At 40.8% G+C, this 25,786-nt stretch overlaps 2 protein-coding genes across 3 annotated transcripts in view; both read left to right on the top strand.

The window, feature by feature from the left end:
* Positions 1-1,839: 1,839 nt before the first annotated feature.
* On the top strand, positions 1,840-22,987 carry TCTEX1D2 (Tctex1 domain containing 2). The gene is made up of 5 exons (XM_032336489.1): positions 1,840-2,109; positions 5,094-5,227; positions 10,489-10,558; positions 20,163-20,226; positions 22,839-22,987. Exons 1-5 carry the CDS (start codon positions 1,991-1,993, stop codon positions 22,884-22,886), a joined length of 435 nt encoding a protein of 144 aa, XP_032192380.1. The 5' UTR covers positions 1,840-1,990; the 3' UTR covers positions 22,887-22,987.
* A 1,764-nt stretch (positions 22,988-24,751) lies between these two features.
* Positions 24,752-25,786, top strand: part of PCYT1A (phosphate cytidylyltransferase 1, choline, alpha) — a 46,078-nt gene continuing 45,043 nt past the window's right edge. Inside the window, exon 1 of one of the 2 annotated variants that reach the window (XM_032336453.1) lies at positions 24,752-24,865. The gene's annotated coding sequence lies outside the window, so the exon portion shown is untranslated. Of the gene's footprint in view, positions 24,866-24,933; positions 24,956-25,786 lie in introns of those variants that run through there. The other variant, XM_032336463.1, reaches the window with a different exon arrangement.

The following is a 25,786-nucleotide window of genomic DNA, read 5'->3' as shown; positions in this document are numbered from 1 at the left end:
ATTGAATTAAACTACACATCTGATCTTCTGTGATTTTAGTTGGACTGTAGTAGATAGAACGAGAGAAATCTAACTGAAGAAACCATGAAAGGGGACAGAAAATCTGCATATTAGGAGTATGATTTCTTAAGGCTGGTGAAACAGCAAGGAGTAAAACGCTATCTGCTCCTAGGACACATTGGATTTCTGTGCCAGGCTAGTCTGTGGATACATGATCACAGCCAAAGATGGGGCTGGTGCTGCTGAACCAAGGGGAAGATAAAGAGGGCATGGTTGAAGCAGCACTGAGCTGATGTGGGTGCACACTTAGCTTCATGGCCCTTGCAAAGACCCCATTCTGCTGGCCAGAGCCAGGAGGAGGGTTCAGCAACCCAGCCAGATCATGAAAGGTTTAATTTGCAGTAAATCCTGGGGAGATGGTCATAAGGAACCGTTGAAAGATTTCAAGCAGAGCAGTCACCAAAAAAAAGCCATTCTGGGGACACTGTGAAGGGCAGACTGGGAAGGTGAAGTTCCTATGAGTTTATGGGACTCAGGAAGACCAATCTAGGCTATACTACCAAGAAAATATATTGTAAGCCAAAACCTGGATAGTAAAATTAGTGAGTCTCTACTGGAATTTGCACAGATAAATGTTTATAGAAACTACTACTCCCTTTCCATCTTAGAGGAGGAAGTTTTGCAATTTGTTAACCCAACCAATAGGAAGCCTGGATAGATGTTGGGGGAATTTCTTTTCCTATTTTTTTTTTTTAAGACCTTGTTTTTTTATTTGAGATAATCTGTGTGTGAGTGAGCAAGATAGGGAGAGAGAGTGCAGGAGAGGGGGTTTGGGGGAAGAGGGAGAAGGAGAAGCAGACTTCCTTGCTGAGCAGGAAGCCTGGTATGGGACTCAATCCCATAACCCCGGAATCACGACCTGAACTGAAGGCGCAGGCTTAACTGACTTGGCCACCCAGCCACTCCTTTTCCTAGTTTTTGAAGCTGACAGAGGCCAGTATAATATGGTTTTCTAAAACAGGACCAGAAACTGGTGCTCATAAGTGAGGAATACACGTGAAATCTGCACATTTCTGAATTTTGCTCTGGATCCAAGGGTGTAGGTGAGGCTGGGGGAACTGTGCTTGGCAGTTATGGACTAGGGCAGGGCACTGCTAATTTTTTCATGTAAAGGGTCGGATAAAAGTTTAGACCTTAAGGGCCACATGGTTTCTGTTGCAGTTGCGAAGTCTACCAATAACAGCGCAAGAGTGGCCACACAACAGGCAAGTGGGCATAGCTTTGCTACAAAAGAACTTCGGGGATACTGAAATTTTAATTTCACGTATAGGTTTCACGTGTCATGAAATAATCTTTTGATTTTTTTTCGATCGTTTAAAAATCTGGGTGCCTCAGTTGTTGGGCATCTGCCTTCGGCTCAGGACATGATCCTAGAGTCCTGGGATCAATCCCGCGTGGAGCTCCCTGCTCAGCAGGAAGCCTGCTTTTCCCTCTCCTGCTCCCCCTGTTTGTGTTCCCTCTCTCACTATCTCTCTCTGTCAAAAAAATAAAATCTTTTAAAAATATATACATATCCGTTCAAAAGTCATGCCTAAAGAAATGAAGGCAGCACTTGCCCACAGGCTACAGCGCGAAGACGCTTTATTTAGAGTCAGGGCCCTGCCGCTTAATAGCTTCATATGCTTGGACCTCTATGGGCCTCAGATTCCGCGTCAATGTCTTAAAATTGCTGCGCGGTTAATAAAACCTGACGCGCATTAAAGCGCTTTCAACTCCCCATAGGGCTGCATCAGCCTTGGGTGCTCTCCCTAGACCAGGTCCCACCCAGCAGCCAGTGCGCAGGCGCGGGGGAGGGCCGCTCTGCTGGGAGCGCGCAGCCGCGTCACAGCAGGGCTCTCGGAGACCTCGTTGCCCTGGCGACGGTTTCCCAGCTCCCTACCGCAATCCGCCAGGCCTTCATCGCGATACACTAAGCCAAGAAGCCCTAGCCATGACTTCGTCCACCCCAGCGTCCTTCGCTACGGGCACAGCCGACGGGTTGCCTGAGACTGAGAAGAACGCAGGGGAGTCCGAGAATACCTATATTCTGCGGCCCATTTTCCAGCAAAGGCGGGTAACGGACGAGCTGCGGTGGGGGTGTCCTACGAGCTGCTGGGTCAGGTCGAAAGAGGCCGCCTGGCAACCTGCGCGTGGGGAAAGCGCACGGGGATCCGCGGGGTGGGCGGGGCGGGACTAGGGAAGGAGGAGCGGGGCTGGAGGTGGGGCGGGCTGGAGACGCAGGGCGGGCCTGGAGAAGGAGGTGGCTGGGGAGGCGGATGGAGGTGGCGGAGGAGGGACTGGGGGAGGGGTGGAGTGGGTTTGGTACAGAGGAAGGTATTGGGTTCGAGTACAGCAGGGAGGGAAGGAGTGTGGGGTGGTCTGGCGACCACCGGGGAGGAGGCGGGCCGGGACTAGAGAGGAAGGGGCAAGCCGAGAGGGTGGGATGCTATCTTTCTTGAGTCTCCAGCTGCTCTGGGCAGCTGTGGACCCGACCTACAGTTGCAGCGTTAGGGCGTCGGGAGCACCTAAGGCGAGCGCAGTGGGAATGGTTGGCTCTAGGAGACCCGGGATGTGGGCAGAGGAAAGGAGGGGTGGAATAGATGAGCAGGAAAGAAACGCCTTGCATCGAATTCCATTCAGCCATTTTCCAGGGTTAAGGTGTGCATATGGGTGCCAGAATACGCTTACTCCTCTGCAGGGAGTGGGACCTGTATGCATTCAAAGTCTTACCTAGGTATCATCCGGATGTTCTTGGCCCACCACGAAGATGCCTTCCCAAAATTACACAGTCTAGTGCAGAGGACAGTCTGCTAGGGCTAGAGGGTCCATCACTCACTTCATTTTCACAAGATTAAAAAAAAATTAAATAATTTTTTTTTAAAAAATCCCCTCTATTGCTTGAAACCAGATGCTGAATCAAATGCTTGGCAAATACTGGAAGCCAGGAACTTTGGTTATAATGTGATACATTTCATGCAGTTTTCTGGTGGGTGGAGTGGACATCATAAAAGTTATGTTCAGTTATCTTGGTAAAAGTTTCTAAATGCATAGAACGCCATTTGCCTGCATTTCTGTTGCAAAACAGAATAAAAGCAGAACAAAATTAACATATATTGTAGGAATAATCCTCTAAGATTATTTGTGATTTGTTTGAAGAAAACTTTTGACATTTCACTGAAAATGAGAAAGGCTTAAGGGGAAGAGCCAAATATAGATTATTTGTAATAGGAAAACCCCTTTTAGAACAGATCAAACCTGGAAATCTGTCGATGACTCTAAAGTTCATCTGTGAGAATAACCAGGCAAGAGAGCAAAGAAAATACTGTTAAAAAGTAATAAGGGTTGCTTCAGAATTTAAATTAAAAAAAGGAACCCCACCCCAAAAAGTAATAAGGGACCACTAGGGCTACCAAATATTATACTGCATTATAAGCTCAAAACCTAAAACATTCTGGTCACTTGGCACATAATAGACAAATCAGCTAATAGAATATATAGCCCAGAAAATAAAACTAGTGTTTTAATATATGATAGATACAACTAAAATGTGAACATATTTCAGGGTGGTGAAATTAGGGGAGATTTTTCCCTCTGTCTTCATTTATTCAATAATCCATTCCTTCCAAAAGTATTTATTGTCTACTATGTGCTGGGTGCTCTTCTAAGAAAATAGAAGTGGAAAGATGACAGTGAACAAAGCAGTGAGAAATCCCTGCCTTCATAGAGCTTATGTTCTAGCTGGGTAGAAGGACAACAAACAAGATAAATACATAAGTGAACTCTATAGTATATAGTGTATATATATAACTATATAGTATGTATACACACACATACACATATGTATATATACATGTAGTATATATATCTCATAGAGATAGTAATGAGTACCAGGAGGTGAGATATAAAGTGATGTGGTAGGAGGGCAATTTGAAGTTTTAGAGAAGGTGGCCTAGGGAAAGTGACTTTTGAATAAAGATTTGAAAGAAGTGAGGGAGGTAGCAATGCATATAGAATGAGATTTGAACTTCAGGCAGAGGTTAACAGCAAGTGCAAAAGCACTGAGGTGGTCATTCCTGGTGTGGTCAAAGAACATAGGGAAGACCAGTGTGACCAGAGTGGAGAGAACTGGCAGGAAAGTAGTAGAAAATGAAATCAGAGAGTTTGATAGGGTAGGTCATATGGGGCTGCGCACGTGACAGTTAGGATGTTGCTTTTAGTCTGAGTGAGGTGAGAAGCATTTGGGATTTTCTTTAAAGATTTTATTTATTTGAGAAAGACAACAAGCATGAGCAGGGGGGAGGGGCAGAGGGAGAGGGAGAGGGAGAAGCAGATTCCCTGCTGAGCAGGGGGCTTGATCCCAGGACCCTGAGATCATGACCTGAGCTGAAGGCAGATGCTTAACTGACTGAGCCACCCCAAACATTTGGGATATTTTGAACAGAGAAGTGCCATGATCCAACAGATATTTTAACAGGACCAGTCCAGTTGCTATGTTCCACAGGATATGGGGGCAAAGGCAGAGACAGAGACTTGTGTGAAGCTGGTGTAACACAGGCAGGAGGTAGCTTGGAGCAAACTGGTGGCAGTGCGGTGGAGAGAGTTATTGAATTTTAGAGTATTCTGAAGGTAAAATTGATAAAATTTGCTTATGAACCAGGATGTGGTTTGTGAGAGAGAAAGTCAAGAAGCCTGACTTCAAGGTTCTTGGCCTGAGCTACTGGAAGGAAGGAGGTTCCATTGACTGATACAATTTTGAAGAGAGGAGATGGTCAGAAGCTCACTGTTGGATGTATGAACTTTTGAGTTGTCCATTAGACATCCAGATGGAATATGTGTTGGAATATGTGGTCTGAAGTTCAGGGAAAGGTCCAGTCTATAGATAACATCAAGAATATGACTTGTTTTCTTAAGTTGTGTTTGTCACTTTGATAATAAAAAGTATGAAAAAGAGGAATTAAATTGTAGTAGTGACAGAAAGCTGTGGGAAGTTGAGCTGTGAAAGTAAATTGAAATTTTGGAGTTACTAATTAGATGTTTCACACTGTTTCATTTAGGTTCAGACCTTCTGTGGTTAAAGAATGTATCCATGCTGTTCTTAAGGAGGAGCTAGCAAATGCCGAGTACTCTCCAGAAGAAATGCCTCAGCTCACAAAACGTTTATCAGAAACCATTAAAGACAAATTAAAAGGTAATTGTGGTGATACTTGGAAATAGACATTCAATTTTACTCGTTTGTCTCCTTCCCTATCTTTAAACAATGGGCATAAGCTGTGGATTCTTTTAACACAATTGTTCTTCAGTGTCTAGTCCTCCCAATTATTTGGTAACCTTTACTCTTATAGGTCTTTCCAGATAGTGGGGAAGTTAAAGATATGAAATAAAACATTGTATGCATGCAGTATCTGAGACATTCCAGTATGAGAAAGATTAGGATTTACAGGGACTCCTTTCTCCCATCATTCTTGGTTGTTTTTCTCACCAGCGTATCAGTTCCTTAGCCTGTCTTCATTCATACCCTCACTGTCTGACCTCAGCCCATCTCTCCAGCTGAGTCCTTAACTAGTCACCAGACTCAGCTCTCCACTCTTGCTAAGCTCTCTATATCTATAGAACATACCTCATGCTTTTTATCTCTATTCTCTTTGTCTTTTTCTCTCTCTTTTTAAAGATTTATTTATTTGAGAGACAAAGAGAGAGAGAGGGAGAGAGTGTGTGTGTGTGCGTGCGTGTGTGTGTGTGTGCATGTGCTGGGGAGGAGGTCAGGGCAGAGGGAGAGGGAAAGAGTCTTTAAGCTGACTCAGTGCTGAATGTGGAGCTGGAGGTGGGGCTCGATCTCATGAACATGAAATCATGACCTGAACTGAAACTAAGAGTCAGATGCTTTCACAGACCTGTACCCCTGGGGATAAAAATATATGTTTATAAAAAATAAAAAATTAAAAAAAAAAAAAAGAGTCAGATGCTTAACTGACTGCACCACCCGGGTGCCCCTCTTTTGTTCATAATATTATATCATCTGAAAAGTCCTTTCTCTCTACGTTTTTAAAACTAGAACATTTTTTTGGAGGGAAGAAAATGTCTATGTCACAGTAATACATTTTCATTGTACTAACCTAGACTATTTAGAAAAGTACACATTTGGGCGCCTGGGTGGCTCAGTGGGTTAAGCCGCTGCCTTCGGCTCAGGTCGTGATCTCAGGGTCTTGGGATCGAGTCCCGCATCGGGCTCTCTGCTCAGCAGGGAGCCTGCTTCCTCCTCTCCCTCTCTCTCTCTCTCTCTGCCTGCCTCTCTGCTTACTTGTGATCTCTCTCTGTCAAATAAATAAATAAAATCTTTAAAAAAAAATAAATAAAAATAAAAAAAAAGAAAAGTACACATTCAAAATTTTTAAATTATATAAAATTCCATTACCCAAAGGTAGTTACTATTTAATATTTTGATGTACTTTTTTCTTAATTTGCTTTCATTTTTAGAAACTAAAAAATATATGAGTACAAAGAAGAAAGTAACAATTCTATGTATTTCACCCAGAATTAACCACTGTTTGCATATCAACATTTTTATTTTCACTTTTTAAAAAAGATTTTTTATTTATTTGAGAGAAAGAGGATGAGTGGGGAGAGGCACAGAGGGAGAGGGAAAAGCAGACTCCCCACTGAGCAGGGAGCCTGACTCGGGGCTTGATCTTAGGACCCTGAGATCATGACCTGAGCGGAAGGCAGACACTTAACTAACAGAACCACCAGGTGCCCCTATTTTTACTTTTTTTTACTTTTTAAAAAATATTTTTATTTATTTATTTGACAGACAGAGATCACAAGTAGGCAGAGTGGCAGACAGAGAGAGAGGAGGAAGCAGGCTCCCTGCTGAGCAGAGAGCCCGATGCGGGACTCGATCCCAGGACCCTGAGATCATGACCCGAGCCGAAGGCAGAGGCTTTAACCCACTGAGCCACCCAGGCGCCCCTCTATTTTTACTTTTTAATGACAATTTGTTGTTACTGTGAAAAAGATACATGTCCATTACAAATAAATTTAAACAGTGTAGAAAAATAAATAAAATTAGAAAATCATCCCAAATGCCACCACCACATTAAATATCAGTATTTAAATATCAATATTTAATGATAACCATTAATATTAGGTGAACATCATATCAGACATCTTTTCCGTGTTTATTTATTTATTTATTTATTTTTAAAGATTTTATTTATTTATTTGACAGAGAGAAATCACAAATAGGCAGAGAGAGAGAGAGAGGAGGAAGCAGGCTCCCTGCCGAGCAGAGAGCCTGATGCGGGACTCGATCCCAGGACCCTGAGATCATGACCTGAGCCGAAGGCAGCGGCCTAACCCACTGAGCCACCCAGGCGCCCTTTTTCCGTGTTTATATACAGATAAATACCTTAATAACAATGGGATTCTTTGCACCTATTTTACATAGTGATATAGCATTCATTCTGTATATATACACTTATATATGTGTATTTTTTTGCATTCATTTTATATTTAAATGGAATGATTGCTCACTATTTAGTCCTTTTATCATGCCATTTTGGTTCAGTTTCTTATCCGATGAGATTTTGTTGTAAGTTTTTTCAGAAAGGGCTGAGAAATGCTACATTCTCTGTGTTCTTTAATGTTTGAGGATGTCTGCTTTTTGCCTTTAAATCAGTATATTTTGGATGTATATAGTATTTTGAGGTAATAACTTATTTTCTTGAGAATCTTGTAGATTTTGTTTCATTGTCTTCTGGCACTGAATGTTACTGTAGAGAAATCTAAGGCCACTTGATGTCCTCTGCCTAAAGAATCCCATCCTTAACCTTGATGCTCAATAGCTTTTTTAGAATATTGCTTGGTAATAGTGAGTATTTTATATCTTTCAATATGTGGATTTTTTTTCATATCAGGAAAATTTTCTTCTATCTCTGAAAACATTTCCTGTTCCACTCATTAGGTCACAGGACAACAAATACTGATACGTTGAATCATCTTTATCTTCCATATCTATTAGCTTTTCTGTGCCATACTTTCTTCCCTTTCCTGTAATGTTTACTTGTAATTATCTTAAGCCAGTAATTCAATTTTCATTTGTGTCTGTTCTGTCGCTTACCGTTTTTTAAATTTATTAGGTCTGTACTGATACTGTATGAGTATTCAGTTTGTCTTATGGCTGCGATCTTCATTTTCATCTTTCTGTTGTTTATAATCTGATTGAGTTCTTATTTTGTTGAATTTATGAGCTTAAGTTGTTCTATACTGTGAATCAGTTGTGAAGAATTTCTCTTTGTTCCTTGGTTTATATTATTTCCTAGGTTGAGGGTTTTTTTGTTTGTTTGTTTTTATTTTTGTCTTTTAAACAGTATTTTGTTTGTTTCTTGTTATTCTTTTCTTTGTTTTTCTTGCTGCGTTATTGCATATTGCCGGTTAGCTTCTTTCTGTTTTACTCTGATGTGATTTTCAGGTCTTTTCATTTGCTCTTTTCATAATTGTTCCAACACAGTGTGGGTGATGGGTACTCATCCACCATATCTGATATTATTTTATTTTTTCCCTCAGAACTACAGTTGAAGGGCTAGGTATTTACTATTCTAGCTCCTTGGGTATCAGAAAAGGAGGAAGGGAAATGGGTAGAGAAAGGAGGAAGCTTTGTGGAGCTGTGTGCACTGTTTTGGGCTCTGTCTCCTGAGATTTTGTTAAGTATCCTGAACTAAGGGTAATGTCTCACCTGGAAGGGGAACTGTAGTCTTCATATTATTTGTCTAATTTACTATGTATAGTCCTGGAGCCTTTACTTTGATCAAACAGAGTTGGCTATGTTTCAACTTTATCCATTTCTTTTTTCTTTCCCCCCACTTTCAACTGTTTTCACTGTTCCTTGGTTAGAAAAGGGGGAAGATAAAGATACCCATTCAGTTTTCTTCTCTTCAGATTTGGTGTTAGTGAGAATTTTCAGGATTTTGCTGCTTTAACAGTGTATTTTCTGGGGAAGCAGCAGAGTTGTGATGGGCCATTCAATTATACTCCAGAATCGTATGTTGTTTTCGTTTCTACCTTACTGAACAGCTTATGGTTTTCTAAATGCTCCATACTCTATGCCTTTGCACATGCTGTTCCCTCTTCATAGAATGGAGACATTGTCTGGTAAATTCCTACTTTTCTTTCAAGACTCCTTTCATTTATCACATCCTCCAAGACGTCTCTTCTGGTCACTGCTTCCCCACTATCTAGACAAGGAAAGGAGCTTCCAGCTCTGTGTTCCTGTGTATCTTACACATGCTCCTCTTGGAATTATTAATATATTGCTTTTTCATTTTATTCTTCATGTTTGCCTTCCCAACTACTCTGTGTTCTTTAAGGCAAGAAGAATCTCTTTTTTTTTTTCTTAAGATTTTCTTTATTTATTTGTCAGAGAGAGAGCGAGTATGCATAAGCAGGGGGAGCAGCAGATAGAGGGAGAAGCAGGCTCCCTGCCGAGCAAGGAACCTGATGTGTGGCTTGATCCCAGGAGCCCAGGATTGTGACCTGAGCAGAGGCAGATGCTCAACCAACTGAGCCACGCAGGTGTCCCAAGAATAGTGTCTTATTTATCTCTGTGTTTTGTCGACTTAACACTACATGACTTAGAGTAGGAGAGAAAGGAAGGAAGCTGAAATCTGTTGAGAAAATAGTGTGTATCGGTACTGTTCTAGATGCTGTATTTATTACTTCTGAAAATTAGTAGAGGAAGAAAAAGGTAGAAATTAATATTCACTAAAATGGAGTTAGGAGGCCAGAAGGGGGAGCTCTAATACCGTTCCACATCTTATCAGCCGGACTGGAAGAGCCTATATTTTTACTATCCCAGCAGGAGGAAGAGATTTTCTCCTTGCCCAGCAACAGCCCTGCTGATGAGAGACTGTCAACGATTCTGGCAATGAAAAGCCACTACATTTCCAACTTCTGGTTTACTTCAGTGGACTTTTTGTTTATAACAGTCCTCCCAACGTCCTCCTTTCCTCTTTAAAAGAACCAGCTTCTTTTTTGTTCTCCGTACTTGCCTGTGGTTTTTCCTGTCCTGAATTACAATTCTCTGCCCTTCTTGAATAAACCCATTTTTTGATGGTAAAATAACTGACAGTCTTATTTTTAAGATCAATATATTATATCTGATCTCATCTCACCTCGCAACATCCCACAGGAGGTAAGTAATAATATTCCTATTGAACCCATGAGGAAGATTTACGCCAAAAAGGTGAACAGTTTGTCTGAGGTTACACACTTGGCAAGCTGACTGACTGACTTACCAAAGTAAGATTTGTCCTCACGTCTTTCTGACTCCCAAGCTTACCATCCTACTCAGCCAGTGCTTGTGAACTGAATACCTGTGTTCCTTTCTAGGCAAATTTACCTTCATTAAATAACTTTACCACTTTTACTTATAGATAACTCTCTTATTTTTTCTAGAAATGGGATTTGACCGATACAAAATGGTGGTACAAGTAGTGATTGGAGAACAAAGAGGTGAAGGAGTATTGTGAGTAGTTGGTTTTTCCTTCTTGTTTTTACTCTTAAATGTTTCTTCTTAGGTATTCATCCTGACAATTCAGTAAGATTGTATCTGTGTAAGAGTGAGAGGAAAAGGACAGTATAACAAAATGCAGCTGTGAACCAAAAAGATCCTGGCACAGAACAGTGTGGTTGACAGTGTGGGTGAGCTCTGCAAGGTAACTCACTTCTCACTTTTCCTAGTATCTGTAGGTCAGTAGGACTTTTAGGGTTTATGTATATGTGCTCCTAAGCCCAGTATGGCACTATGTATATGTTTCTTCCTCAGTTCCTTCTTTTTTTTTTTTTTCCTTCCCTTAAATTCCTTCTTGCCTGGTTTTTGTTCCTATCATTCCAAATTAATTTCTTTAAAATTGTCTGAGACCTCCTTATTAGCATATCTAATAGTCCTTTCTTAGCTCTTGTTCTTGGCCTGGGCTTCTATTTCTTTTTTTAAATAATTTTTTAGAAAAGATTTTATTTACCCATTTCCGAGAGAAAGAGAGAGAGAGAGAGAGTGCTCGCAAGGATGAGTGGGAAGAGAGGCAGAGGGAGAAGCAGACTTTATATGGGGCTTGGTCCCAGAACCCTGGAATCAAGACCTGAGTCAAGAGCAGATGCTCAACTAACTGAGCCAGGCAGGGGCCTCCTGGGCTTCTATTTCTTAATATTCATTCCAGTTTATTTTGGCCCTGATATCACTTATCTAACTTATTTCTCTTCTGTTTTTCTCTTTCCTTTCCTGGTTCCTCTTTCTCCCCTACATTGCCAGCTCTGAGCTTTCTTTAAGGCTCAGTTCTTGTTCTTCTGCTCTTCCCACTGCTTTTTCAATTAGCTCATTCATTCTCATGACCTCAAACTGTCATTCATATACTGATGCGTTCAAAATGTGTATTTCCTATCTTTCCCTATGCCCGAGTGTTAAGTTCCTGTTTTCCTTTGCAAACAGTACTGAGTATATTTTATTTTATTATTTTTATTATTATTATTTTTAAAAGATTTTATTTATTCATTTGACAGACAGAGACCACAAGCAGGCAGAGAGGCAGGCAGAGAGAGAGGAGGAAACAGGCTCCCGCTGAGCAGAGAGTCCGAGGCGGGGCTCGATGCGGGCCTCGATCAGAACCCTGGGATCATGGCCTGAGCCGAAGGCAGAGGCTTTAACCCACTGAACCACCCAGGCACTGCAGTACTGAGTATATTTTATAAGAAAGTATTAAAGTATTTGTTGACTGAATTTTAAAAATACCTTGTAGATATTATCCCTGAAAATTTTTACTATAGAATGTTAGATTTGGGACTATGGATATTTTCTAGTGTCTACTCCCCTTAATTTACAGATGACACTTACGAGGATCAGTATGATTTACTCCAAATTATGTATCTGGCTGGTGTCAGATAAACTAATAGAGCCTGGCCTTCTGACTTCTGGCACAGTAATCCTCACCATGGTGCCCCCTGCCATTTGCTCAGAAGGCTTCCAGATATTTTCTCACCTCAGTGATATAAAGAAATACCTCACTACTCTATCAGCTCAGATTCAACATATTCAAATACAGTTGTAAATTTCTTCTCCCTCCTTCTCCTTTGGTTCGACTGCCATTTTAATTTCTCTGTCTTTCACAGTATTGCAAAGCTTTTATTAACTCTGGCTTAAAACCTTGAAATCCTCTTTTGTCATGTTGAGCCGTTACTCTTTCCCCCCACATGCACTGTAATCTGGAGGCCAGGCTTCCTTAGCAGCCCTTTATCAGCATTGCCAGACTCTGGTCTCTTTCCTCTACAATTCATTTTGTATACTAGACCGGTCTTTCAGAAGCACGCCTCATTTTCTTGCCATAAACTTTTCAGAGTTTATTTTAAACCCTGTCAAATATAAACTCCTTAAACTGGTTACGATTCACTTTGTAAAACGTGATAAGGCCAAACTCTAAAGTGTAGCATTCAAGGTCACTCTCCTTTTTAAAAATTTTATCATCTAAAATTCTGTACAGGGACTAAGGAACTCCCTTTTTTCTATTACTTAGCTGGATGTTGTTTTATTTATACCTGTACCTACTCTCCCTGTCCCACCAGATTATTTTGAAGCAAATTACAGTCATTGTACCATTTCATTTGTAAACACAACAGTATACAATATCTCTAATGTACAATATCCCTTTTTAACATAATAATATATCATCACATCTAAAATATTGTCGATCCTTAATATTATACAATACAGTTTACTCTTGTGCACAGTATGGGGGTTAGGCTTGTCAACCCCTGCACAGTCAAAAATAACTTTTTATATCTGCATATAGTTTTGACTCCTCAAAACCTTAGCTATTAATAGCCCACTGTTGACTGGAAACCTTACTGATAACATAAACAGTCAATTAACACATATTTTATAAAGATATTATACACTTACAACAAAATAAGCTAGTGAAAAGAAAATGTTACTGTTATTTAAAAAATCAAAAGGAAAAAAATATATAGTACTCTATTTATTGAAAAAACATCTGCACATAAGTGGATTTGTACAGTTCAAACCCAAGTTGTTCAAAGATCAGCTGTGTATGTATGTGTATTTGTGTGCACATAATTATGTGTGTATATTCTTTTTTACAGTTTGTTCAGAGCAGGATCCAGGTAAAGGCCACCCACTGCTTTTAAACAATACATCTCTTAAATTTCTTTTAGTCTATTATTTTCTTTCTCTTTCTCTCTTTTTTACCTTGCCATTCAATTGTTGAAGAAATGGGGTTGTCCTATAGAGTTTCCCACAGCCTGGCATTTGCTAATTGTATCTTTCTTCTTATTTATTTATTTATTTATTTATTTATTATTTACAGGAGTTTTGTACTTTAGATTATAATCTAGTGCTATCTTATTTTATTGCTCAATGTCCCAACTTTGGCCATTGGCCACTCTTTCAGTTGCCTCTTGTGTCTCTTCAGTATACCCTACTATTGTGGTTTTTTTTTGTTTTGTTTTTGTTTTTAAGATTTATTTATTTGAGAGACAGAGCAAGAGAGTGTGAGGGTGGATTGAGGGAAAGGGAGAGAGAGAATCCTTAAACAGACTCTACACTGAATGACACAGAGCTTAATCTCACAATCCCTAGATCATGACCTGAGCCGAAATCAAGAGTCAGGCACTTAACCAACTAAGCCACCTAGGTGCCCCTGTTGTGGGGTTTTTTGAGCACTTCCTTACTTATTGGCACTATAAGATGCTTCATCATATTCATTCCCAATGCCAACCCTAAAATTAGCCATTTTCTCAAGGAGCTCTGGTTCATTTTATTGGAGAATGACATTAGGAACTAACATCTGGGCACTAGGTGTGGCTATTAACTTTCTAAATATTGCTTCTGCTCTGTTGTTCTTTTTGGACTCCAATTACCTATACTTGGATTGAGATGTTCTTTTTACTATATTCCACAGGTCTCTTAATGCTCTTCTCTAAGTTTTTGTTTTTTCTCTCTGTGCTTCCTTTTGGATATTTTTCTATTGACCTTTCAGTTGACTAAGTCTCTTTTCTGTTGTGTCTAATCTGTTATTCGGTCCACTGACTGAATTCTTAATATCAGTTATTATGTTTTTCAGGTCTAGAATACCCATTTGATTCTTTTTTATAGATTCTAATTCATTAGTGAAATCAACTGAGGCACCCAGACACACAGACATGAGCTTTATTTGAAGAATTTGTGTAAGAGATTTCTGGATCTGTCCCGATGAGGGAAGAAAGGGCCTTTCTTTCATGTCTGTTACTAAAATGTAAATTAAGATAATTGCTGATCAAACTTACATATTGTTCACAAGTAGTTTTTGGCCGCTGTTTTAGTTATTGTGATCATCAGGGGGGAAAAAACCTTTTCTTAAGACACTCAACTGGAAAGGGCAGAGTGGTACTGCACCACTCTGGAGAATATGCTTTCTGGCTCCGTCCTATGGCCCAAGGCAGCAGCAAATCCTACCTGTCATCTCCTTTTGGTCAAAGCAGCCACAGATTTAAGAGTCTTTGGTTCACAGATGTCTAGACCCACAAGTACTTTACTGTTGAGCTCCATCTGGCACGTCATTAAATTGACAGTGAATACTGGGTACTTCAAACCGTGTTCCTGGGAGGCAGCTGTAATTCGATTAATCCAGAGTGTCCTCATGTTCCTCTTCTTCAGTCTTTGCACTTTTGTGCATTTCACAAATGCTCTGGTCACAGCTCTGACAAACCTTAGCACCACGCATGCTGCCTTATCTCCTGGACCCACCAGGAGCAGTCAGTGAGGCCAGTGAAATTATTTTTTATCTATGTTCTTTATCTTTCCTCCTCTTCCCTTTTTACATTTTGGTCATAGCAGTTATTTTAAAGTCATTGTCTGATTATTCTCCTATCTGGATCATGTGTGATTCTGTTCCACTGACTTTTTTTCCCCCCCTTGGTCATCCTTTATGTGACTCTGTCTCTCAGCATGCCTGGTTTAAATCTTGAACATTGTGTGAAAAAACTATAGGACCTCCAGTTAATGTTATTTTCTTCCAGAAAGGGTTTACTCTTTCCTTTTCCATTCAGGTAGACTGTGGACCACTTACCTTAATCCAGTCGGGGGCTCAGCAGAGTTGAGATTAGGTGGCAATTTTGATTTGAGACTCTACCTTCAGTTCACCCTTCTTTCTTGAATGTAGCCCTCTAGATCTTTCAACTAAGAACCTTAAATGTTCATTGAGACCCCACCCCCATCAGGTACTGACTTTTATATTTGTCTCCTCAGCATGAAACTACTCTTTAGTTCAATGTTTTTTCCTTAGTGTATTGGTTTCCTATTGCTGCTGCAAAAAGTTATCACGGGCACCTAGCTTGTTCAGTTGGAAGAGACTGCGACTCTTGATCTCACAGTTCGAGTTTGAGCCTCACATTGGGTGTAGAGATGACAATAAATAAATAAGTAAGTAAATAAACTTAAAAAATTTATCACAAACACAGTGGCATAAAAATACTGTTTTACATTTCTAGAGATCATAAATCCAAAATGTGTTTCATTCAGCTAAAATCAAGGTATTAGAAGGACTGCATTCCTTCTGGAGGTTGTAGAGGAGAATCCACTCCTTTGCCTCCTCCAGCTTCTAGAGATTGCCAGGATTCTTTAGCTTATAAACCCTTCCTCCATCCTCAAAGCCAGCAGCATAGCATCTTCAAATATTTCTCTGACTCTCTCATCACCTTTCTTTCTTTCTTTCTTTCTTTCTTTTTTTTGGAAGATTTTATTTATTTATTTATTTGTCAGAAAGAGAGAGAGAAAAAGCACACAAGCAGGCAGAGAGGCAGGCAGAGGCGGAGAGAGAGGCAGGCTCCCTGCTGAGCAAGGAGCCCGATGCGGGACTCGATCCCAGGACCCCGGGATCACGATCTGAGCTGAAGGCAGCAGCTCAACTCACTGAGCCACCCAGGCATCCCACCACCTTTCTTTTATAAGGACCCTTGTGATGACATTGCACCCACCTGGATAATCCAGGGTACTCTTCTCATCTCAGAATCCTTAATCATATATCTGTAGAATTCTTTTTATTTTATTTTTTGGCATATAAGGTAACATAGTCACAGGTTTTGGGGATTAGGACATAGATATGTTTGCTGAGAGGGCCATAATTTTGCCTACAACACTTGGCTTTCAGTTTCAGAATTCAGCACATGTCTTAAGGGGAAAACCTACCATGTGACAGGCTCAGTTCCACTTTCTCCTTTTGGTCCTTCAAGTGTCCAATTTTATCTCCATAGCCCTGCAAGTCTTGCTGGTGTCTTTTTCCCTGAGTGACTGGTGTTCTAGAGGGGCAAAGCTTCTAATTTTTAGCTTCTAATTCTGTACCTGGATTTGGCAAATGCCTCAGGGAGAATTCTGATGCAGGATATCAGTTTATCTCCTTGCAGTTCACCTCTTTCTGGAATTTTGTCTCCCCTAGTCTTACTCCAGCTGCATTTTGATCCATTTTATCCAGCCTTGCTAATTAATCTTGGTGGGAACACTGGCCTGTTACACAGTGTTCCATCATACCTCTGAGTCTTTTTGACACATATATATATACTTAAATATAGCATTTTTTTCTTTCTGTATAGCCCAGGCTTTGGGTGTGACCCAAAGTTTGTCTTTGGGTCAAAGACAAAAGAGAGTTCGTCTATGCAAAACTTTGGGTGTGACCCAGAAGTCTCAGGTTTATCTTACACATTCTAGCCCTACACTTGGAATTGATAATTTCCCTGAGGAGTCCTGGTTCTTTTTATTGGCAAATGGTGTAAATATAGACTGCACTTTGAAGGCAAGATTGTGTTTTATGCATCTTTCTGTCATTTGCACCTAGCACTTCCTTCATATATAACAGACCCTCAGCAAATATTTGTCAAGTAAATTTTTATATTCCTGCCTTCACTTGGTTCTACTCAGCTTAACTACCACTTCCTTCATGAACTGTTTTCTGTTTTGTTTTGTTTTTTTTTTCCTCCTGTCTAAATTCTCTAACTTCTGTAGCACTTCTACAAATTTAGTTCAAATGTTACATGACTGGACTTGGACTAGACAGGCTTTACAATTCTTTTGAATCCATAAGTTAGCATCAACTATACATTAACTTATTCTTTTCATGTGTTAATTTTTTCACCTAATTAAATTGAGGTATTGAGGATTGAGACGGGTTTTATTCTTTTTGGACATATAGTAGTTGTTAAATAAATCCTTATTGGTGATAAATTAAGGTTAATTTTATTTCACATTTGTTACTGTTACAGTTTAGAAATAGGTGGAACTTTTTTGACTTAAGAAAGTGTGAAATATTAGGATTGGAGAGTTCGTCTATGCAAACCTTTCTACTAAAAAAAACAAAAACAAAAAACAAACACTTCCCAAAATGAACTGGGGGTACCTGGGTCGCTCAGTCACTTAGGCATATCCAGCTCTTGATAGCTTATATCTTGATCACAGGGTTGTGAGTTCAAGCCCCATGTTGGGCTTCATGCTGGTCATGAAGCCTAGTTAAAAAAAAAAACAACACCAAAAAACAATATCATTATGATATATGTGTATCTTTCTCTATAACCTGAAGCTGAACTGCTTATAAGGACAGTTGCTAATTAATCTTGGTTCAAGATTAATTCGTGAACAGCTTCAAGGACAGCTTTGTCACTATTTGTTTGACCTTGGCAAGTTTACTTACTTTGTCTGATAAATCAGTTTCCATATTTATTAAATGGGTTTAATAATATAGCAGGAGCTCCTGGGTGGCTCATTTAGTTAAGTGGCTGACTCTTGATTTCAGCTCAAGTTGTGATCTCAGGGTCCTGGGATCCGACCCCTTGTGTAGTGCTCTGCACTCAGCTCTGAGACTGCTTGTCCCTCTCCTTCTGGTCCTCTCCCTGCTCTCTCTCTCTCCCTCTAAAATAAATAAATGAAATCTTTTTAAAAAATAGTACCTACTTCATAGGATTAAGTGAGTCAATACATGTAAAGCACTTAGACCAGTGGCTGGTACAAAGTTAAGTGCTCAATAAATTTTAATGATGACTCATACATACATGCATGTATTAAAAATGTAAAAGCATTTGTAATTTTTTTTTTTTAAGATTTTATTTATGTATCAGAGGGAGAGAGGGGGAGAGAGCGAGCACAGGCAGACAGAATGGCAGGCAGAGGCAGAGGGAGAAGCAGGCTCCCTGCTGAGCAAGGAGCCCGATGTGGGACTCGATCCCAGGACGCTGGGATCATGACCTGAGCTGAAGGCAGCTGCTTAACCAACTGAGCCACCCAGGCGTCCCAAGCATTTGTAATTTTTTCACTTAACATTGTATTGTGAACATATTTTCATTTTTTGTAAATTTTATAAATGTTTTTGTAAGTGTTTTGGTAAAATATTTCTTTAATGGCTACATAGAATTTCATTGCCATAAAATACCATGATTTTCTCTACCACTTACTACTGTGCATTTTAGTTATTTCCATGATTTATTTATTTATTTACTTTAAAATTTTCATTTTTAAGTAATCTCTGTACCCAACATGGGTCTTGAACCCACAACCCCAAGATGAAGAGTCATATACTCCACCAACTGAGCCAGGCAGGTGCCCCATAAAATTGTTTCCATTTTTTAAAAAAGATTTTATTTATTTATTTGACAGAGAGAGATCACAAATAGGTGGGGGCGGGGGGGAGCAGGCTTGCCGCTGAGCAGAGAGCCTGATGCAGGGCTCGAACCCAGGGCCCTGAGATCATGACCTGAGCTGAAGGCAGAGGCTCAACCCACTGAGCCACCCAGGCATCCCAAATTGTTTCCATTTTTAAACTGACTTTCATTTTGCCTAACATTCTATCTTTCTCAAGATTTGGGGAGATAATGGTTAATTTGAGAATTCAGAGGCAGTGTAGCAATTCTGTAGAGAGAATACTGGGTTCAGAACTAGTTGGATTGAGTTCTAGTTCAGAGTTTGTCTCTTTCTTTTCTGGAACTCTACAAAATGATCACAGTGGACAAAATAATCTATTAGGTCTTTTCCAGACCTACTTGTTAATATTATTGTGCAAGATTTCAGCCATAAGTCTTAGATAGTATTTCCTCTAAAATTTACACAAAAATATCTTGGCTGAAGTAATCTACAACAACTTCCCACCCAAAATACCAAAGACTCAAGGTATTGACCACTTAGGCTGTCAGGCGGCTGGTCAGAGTCTGGGGTTGTTAAGAGTCCCTGGGCTGTCACCTCCAGTTACATCTATGATTTCAGTCCCTTCTAGTTTATCCAGTATATTCTGCTGTACAAATAGGATTTTCTGTGTGAAAAGGTTTGGAAGCACTCATCTATAAGAATGTATCAAAGATATAGCACAGAAGACTGGGGGAAGGGAGGGAAAACTGAAAGAGAAGAAATCAGAGAGGGAGACAAACCATGAGAAACTTTTGACTCCGAGAAACAAACTGAGGGTTGGGGCTCCTGGGTGGCTCAGTTGGTTAAACATCTGGCTTTGGCTCAGGTCATGATCCCAGGATCCTGGGTTTGAGCCCCACATCAGGCTCTTAGCTCAGTGGAGAGTGTGCTTCCCTCTCTCCTCCCAATTTGTGCTCTCTCTCTCTAAAATAAATAAAAATCTTGGGGCACCCGGGTGGCTTAGTGGGTTAAAGCCTCTGCTTTCGCTCAGGTCATGATCCCAGGGTCCTGGGATCGAGCCCCTGCATTGGGCTCTCTGCTCAGCAGGGAGTCTGCTTCCCCCTCTGCCTCTCTGCCTACTTGTGATCTGTCTGTCAAATAAATTAAATTTAAAAATAATAATGATAAATAAAATAAATAAAAATCTTAAAAAACAAACAAACTGAGGGTTGTGGAAGGGAGGGGGTGGGGGAGAAAGGGTAACTGGGTGATGGGCATTAAGGAGGGCACATGATCTGATGAGTGCTGGGTGTTATATGCGACTAATTATTGAACACTGCATCAAAAACTAATGATGTATTATATGTTGGCTAATTGAATTTAAATTAAAAAATGTATCCAAGAAAACTTTTGCTCATGGCAAATAGATATAGTTCAGATCTTTGTTATATTATTTATAATTCTTCATTCTTTGACTTTTCAGCATGGCTGCTCGCTGTTTCTGGGATGCCGACACTGACAACTACACTTATGATGTTTTCATGAATGTAAGTCTATTTGAAAGCCTCTTTTTCCTTTCCAAGGACATGTGGACATTCCAAGTCAAATTAATATTATTAAGATATGAGGACAAAAGTGTCCTTTAGTTTTAGATGTCCCAAAACTAAGGTTCTTTAGTTTTAGATGTCTGTCTTTGACTCCTGGATGAAATGACTTTACTGTTCCTTTACTGTGTTACTAAAGCAGAAGAAATCTAATGTGTCACCCAAAGGGAGACTTGTAGGTGTACAAATGATATAACTCTTTACAAGTTTGATTTTGAGAATATCATATTATTTATTTAGTGCTAACAGACATGTGGCACTTGGCTAACTATAAAGAAATTGGGTTGGCAGGGGTGTGTTTGGGTGGCTCACTTGGTTAAGCATTTGCCTTTGGCTCAGGTCATCATCTCAGGGTCCTGGGATCAAATCGTGCATTAGGCTCCCTGCTTATCAGGGAGTCTGCTTTTCCCTCTCCCTCTGCCTTTGCCGCCAACTCGTGTTCTCTCTCTCTCTCAAATAAAATCTTAAAAAAAAAAAAAAAAAGAAATTGGGGTGGCAGGGATTCATGAGCAAAGGTGATTTTCATTCAGTAATAAAATTATTTTATCTTAAAGCTATTTCTCAAAATTAAGCAAAAGAGAATTTTTTAAAAAGAGATTTCATTTAAACACTGGTAGGTTATTGGCTGAATATTTTATATATTTTAATCATATATTGTTATACTTGCTTCCAGAAATGATCCCTAGGTTGTGAATTAGTAGACTCAGAATTAAAGTATAGTAGAATAGAACAGAAACTTGGTTGAGTGAATTAGGAGAGGGGTTCCATTTCCAGCTCGGTAACTTTCTAATTGAATGACTTCAGGTGTCATTGGACTTTTCTCTGATTGTATCAAGTAACATTAGGAAGCTGTACTAGATTTTCCCAAAGAACAGCTGTGGTTGCCTAAAAATAATTTGGGGGACTTGTTTAAAGTACAGATGCTAAGACCCTACTCAAGTAGATTCTGACCAAATAAGTCTGGTGTTAAATCAGTGAATCTGAATTTTTTAAAAAGTTACCCACATGATTATGCTTACTGCCAGGTTTGGAAGTTGCTTGTGTTGATGTCATCTTAAGATACCTTTTAGCTCTAAAATTCTATGGTCCTATCAAAGTTTCATTTTATGTTCAACTCCCTTAGGGAACAAGTGATAGTAGGAAGTACTATGTAAATCCCATTTATCAGCTCTCCAGGGGAAGGGTCAAGCTAAGGTGATGGTTTTTCCTGCTTTTTGGAGTTACTGAGACCTTATACAACGCAATTCAATCATTCAGCAAATAATCTGAGCTCCCATTAGGTGCCAGCCTCCCCTGGAGGTGTGAAGGATAACATTTTGAATAAGACAGGCATGGTGAACTCTAGGAGGTGCTGTAGAACAGCCAAAGTGGAATCCATAGACCATTGCCAGTCCTTATGCTGTGTGGTCACAGATCCTTCATAAGAGAAGTACATAGAGTGTAAGAGTTTAAAAACTCTTACAGGAATTGGACAAAGTAATTTTATATTGATAAATCTAATAGTAAAAAGTTTAGGCTATATTGTATATGTTTCTTTTTTCATTTCATTTTCCCACTTACTAATTTTTATTGTATTTTACAAAAATATCAGTCCATAAGGCCTGGACAATTAAAAAAAAAACAGCAACAGGTTTCTCACCACAGATAGCACGATTGTAGAACACAGCTCATGGTTCTCTCACCCAAGGATACAGGGACCTGGGCTTAACCGAAGAGTTTTGCTTTGGTTAGTAATCAGGTGCTTAAGTTTAGATTGTTGTCTCCCAGTAGTACCAGGCTGGAGATGAGATTTGCTGGTCTCAGGAGTCACTGAGGTAGGTGGAACTCCTCTAATAATAACCTTAAAAAGTGTTTTGACAAGTTTAACTGTGATTGAGTTAAAAGATAGATAAATGGATTTTATCAATTAAGAACAAACACCCAGATGCCATTTGCCCTGACCCAGAATTTATGACAAGGTGCTGTTACTTTTTTTAAGATATATTTATTTGAGAGAGAATGAGAACGCATATGAGGAGGAGCAGGAGAGGAAGAGAGAATCTTGAGCAGACTCCCTGCTGAGCACAGAGCCCAAGGTGGGGCTTGATCATGGTCTTGGGATGATGACCTGAGTCAAAAATCAAGAGTCCATGCTTAACTGACTGAGCCACCCCAAGATGCTATTATTTTTTTTATCTATCATTATGCATTTACTCCCAAGAAACTCAAAACATTTCATATTGTTATTTCTGTGATAAATTAGGAAAAATGGGACTACTCATTTTATGAAAACGAATTACTTGAGGTTCATTAGTTTGCATTTCACTTCTACCTTCAGAAAGTCTAATTCTTTACCCATCCTACCCTTTGAGCAAGCAATTTTGTAGTTACCCCAAAGCAAGCAACTTTATAGCTATATTCTGGAAACCCTTTGTATATTGAAGGAAAAACCTTTGTGATTGAAAACTGGCAAAGATCTGAGATGATGTTCATTTCAATTGCCTTTGCTGCCCCTTAGCCCTTCATTAGTACTAACGTTCTGGATTTGTGTGTGTTTTGTTTTGTTTGCTTTTTAGGACAGTTTATTCTGTGTTGTAGCGGCATTCGGCTGTTTCTACTATTGAATCTTTGAAAAGTTGGGTAAAAATATGACCATGAAGAAATATAAACTTTTTTATATTGTTAAATATCTCAACAAAATAAAGATAATTTGGCATTTTGGCAACTGAGTCTATTCAGTTTTAGGCCTTATATTTTAGTGTTTTGATTTTGTTGTAATATGTTCTTAATTGTATTTGGAAAGTGGGGGAAACTCATATTTCAATTGTTCACACATAACCAATTTTAAGTATTTGGGTATATTTTCTACCAGTGTGTTTTTAGTTTCAGGGTTTTTAAAAAATCATATACACAATTTTTTTAAAGATTTTATTTATTATTTATTTGAGAGAGAGAGACAGTGAGAGAGAGCATGAGCGAGGAGAAGGTCAGAGGGAGAAGCAGACTCCCCATGGAGCTGGGAGCCCGATGCGGGACTCGATCCGGGGACTCCGGGATCGTGACCTGAGCCGAAGGCAGTCGTCCAACCAACTGAGCCACCCAGGCGTCCCCATATACACAATTTTGTACCCGGATTTTTCACTTCTCATAATGTCATGAGCAGTCTTTAATGTCATTTTATTTCCATTATGATTTTCATAAGCATAATTTAATAGCTGCACTCACTCCACTAGGTTATACCATTGATAACTGTTGCCATTTCCTTATTAAGGGATTGATTATAAATTTTCACTATTATAAATAACACTGGCATGAATTTATTTGTGCATAAAGGTTTTTTGGTACATTCTAAATTGTTGTCTTTATCACCTATCCATTGTTTCTGCTTTGCTATTGCCATCTTACACCTTACACAGCTTTTTAGGTGAAATGCACATTCATTTTCTCCTGGGTCTGCCATGTGTCAGACACAGTGTCCAAGTTGTGTATTAAATCGGTCCTTCCTTTGAAATTTGGAGATTATTTTGGTTACTATCCAAGCTCCCCCTCTCTTTATAGTGATGTTCCCCGTTGTAGCCCCTGGCGTCTTCCCCAGCTAGCAGCCCTTATTGGGAGCACCTTAGTTTCCAAGCCACGTTCAAGTAACTATTTGAAATTCAAAAGAGAAAGGGTTATAATTTAAATCCTGTTTCTCCCTGGGGGCTCCTCAGCACAGTCCTGAGTGTATCCACCCACTGTTCTTCTCAGCCACTTTCAAGTCAAGCATGTAGACAAAAAAAAAAACCAATAATAAATGTATTCAAAGTTATTTTACATTCTTCTCCCTTAACATTGGGTATTTGCTTGTCTTGCATCTGTGGAATCAAAAGTGACCCCTCCAACGGTTCATTCTAGCAAAGGAAAACTTTTCTCTACCAGATACCCTACTACATGTGGTTTCCTACCAGCTGGCCTCCCTTGATTCCGCTCCTGCTCAAATAGACCTCGGCTGATAATCACTTTTCGGTGAGCAAACCTGGGTCAGAAATAACGGAAACGAGGGTTTGGGACAGGCTACAGGTCACCACAGGGCTGGGCGGACGGACAGGAATTCTCCCTTCGTGACCAAGTAGGGCAAAGTTGGCGCTAGGGTGAAGCAGCAGCGGGCCGAGGGGTCTCCGGCGGAAGGCGTCACGGCCACCTGCCCTGCGCCAGACGCCCGGGACGGGGCGGAAAGGCCGGAGAGGCCAGGTCCTTCCCGACTGGCAGCGAGCACGCGCGACAGTCCACGGCCGTAACTCCCCACGAGGAGGCGTCTTCACCCCAAACTCCAGTTCCGCATGGCGACTGGCCCTTAGCCACATCATCTCCTGGGTCCGGCGTTCTCTATTCAGCCACGCCATCCCTTTGGAGGGCGGAACTACTGAGTCAGGGGTCATGGTTTTCAGGGAAATGTCGTAGTCGGATTGACAAGAAGGCGGGCAGTAGGCGGGACTTCCGGGCCGCTGTTCCGTCAGCTGCCTTTCCCGGGCGTCTCCCCGCAACCTCTTCAACTTCCCTCGTCCGTGACGCGGCGCCCGGGAGAAAGCGGCCGGGACTCGGGCCCGCGGAGCGTGAGCTGCAGGTGAGGATCCGGTGTGTGCCTCTCCTCGCGGCTGTCTCTGAGAGGACACGCTGTGTGGCTAGGACCGCCAGGAGACTGACTGAAGACTGGGTCAGTGACAGCGAGGGGAGTGCGAAGCGGGGTTACGAGGCTGCTGTGACCCTGGGCAGTGACAGCGAGGGGACTGTGACCGAGAGGTAGCTGCTTGCGAGGAGTGTGCGACCCAGGAGCGGTGAATGCGAAGGGACTCTGACCTCGGAGAGCACGAGGCGGAGGCTGCGAGAGGACTATGACCGAGAAAGTCTGAGACAGTGCCCCGGAGGAGACTCCGGGTGGAGGGATAGTGACTGTGCAGGGAATCCGATCTAAGGGAACCTGAAGCAGCGGCCGGGGGCGGGGGGGGGGGGGGGGCGCGGATCTTTGACTCAGGAGCAGTAACTTTGAGGGGCTGACTTGGACAACAGTGTGGGCTCGGTGCCTGGACATGGTACTGCAGGGTTTGTTGGGCACAGGGTGTGGTTGAGCGGTCATGACTGAGCAGAAGGTGTAGTATAAAGAACGCGGGTCTGGGTGGCACTTATCAGACCTGAGTTTAACTTTATGGACAGACGTCTTGTGGCTGGAAAACTTACCTCAAAGCCCAGCTCCAGTTTTTTTCTTTCTTTCTTTTTAAAAGATTTTATTTATTTACTTGATAGTGTCATTGGGAGAGGGAGCACAAGAGGGAGAAGGAGCATCAAGGTTCCTGCTGAGCAGGGAACCTGACTTGGGGCTCGATCCGAGGACCCCGGGATCATGACCTGAGCCGAAGGCAGACTCATAAGGCCTGAGACATCCAGGCACCCTATCAGCTCCAGGGTCTTCTTCAGTGAATGGGAAATTAGGACTAATGTTTACTAGACTAGGGGTTCCATGCTATTATTGGGTTATGAAATCCGTTTA

The sequence above is a fragment of the Mustela erminea genome, chromosome 1 (assembly GCF_009829155.1).
Source record: "Mustela erminea isolate mMusErm1 chromosome 1, mMusErm1.Pri, whole genome shotgun sequence".
Taxonomy (NCBI): domain Eukaryota; kingdom Metazoa; phylum Chordata; class Mammalia; order Carnivora; family Mustelidae; genus Mustela; species Mustela erminea.
This window is presented reverse-complemented; position numbering and strand designations above follow the sequence as displayed.

Bases quoted from the DNA above. Each gene is read 5' to 3' on its own strand.
- TCTEX1D2 (XM_032336489.1), top strand. From the start codon at position 1,991: ATGACTTCGTCCACCCCAGCGTCCTTCGCTACGGGCACAGCCGACGGG. The intron at 2,110-5,093 runs GCGGGTAACGGA...TGTTTCATTTAG, and splicing joins CGGCCCATTTTCCAGCAAAG to GTTCAGACCTTCTGTGGTTA. The intron at 10,559-20,162 runs GTGAGTAGTTGG...TTGACTTTTCAG, and splicing joins CAAAGAGGTGAAGGAGTATT to CATGGCTGCTCGCTGTTTCT.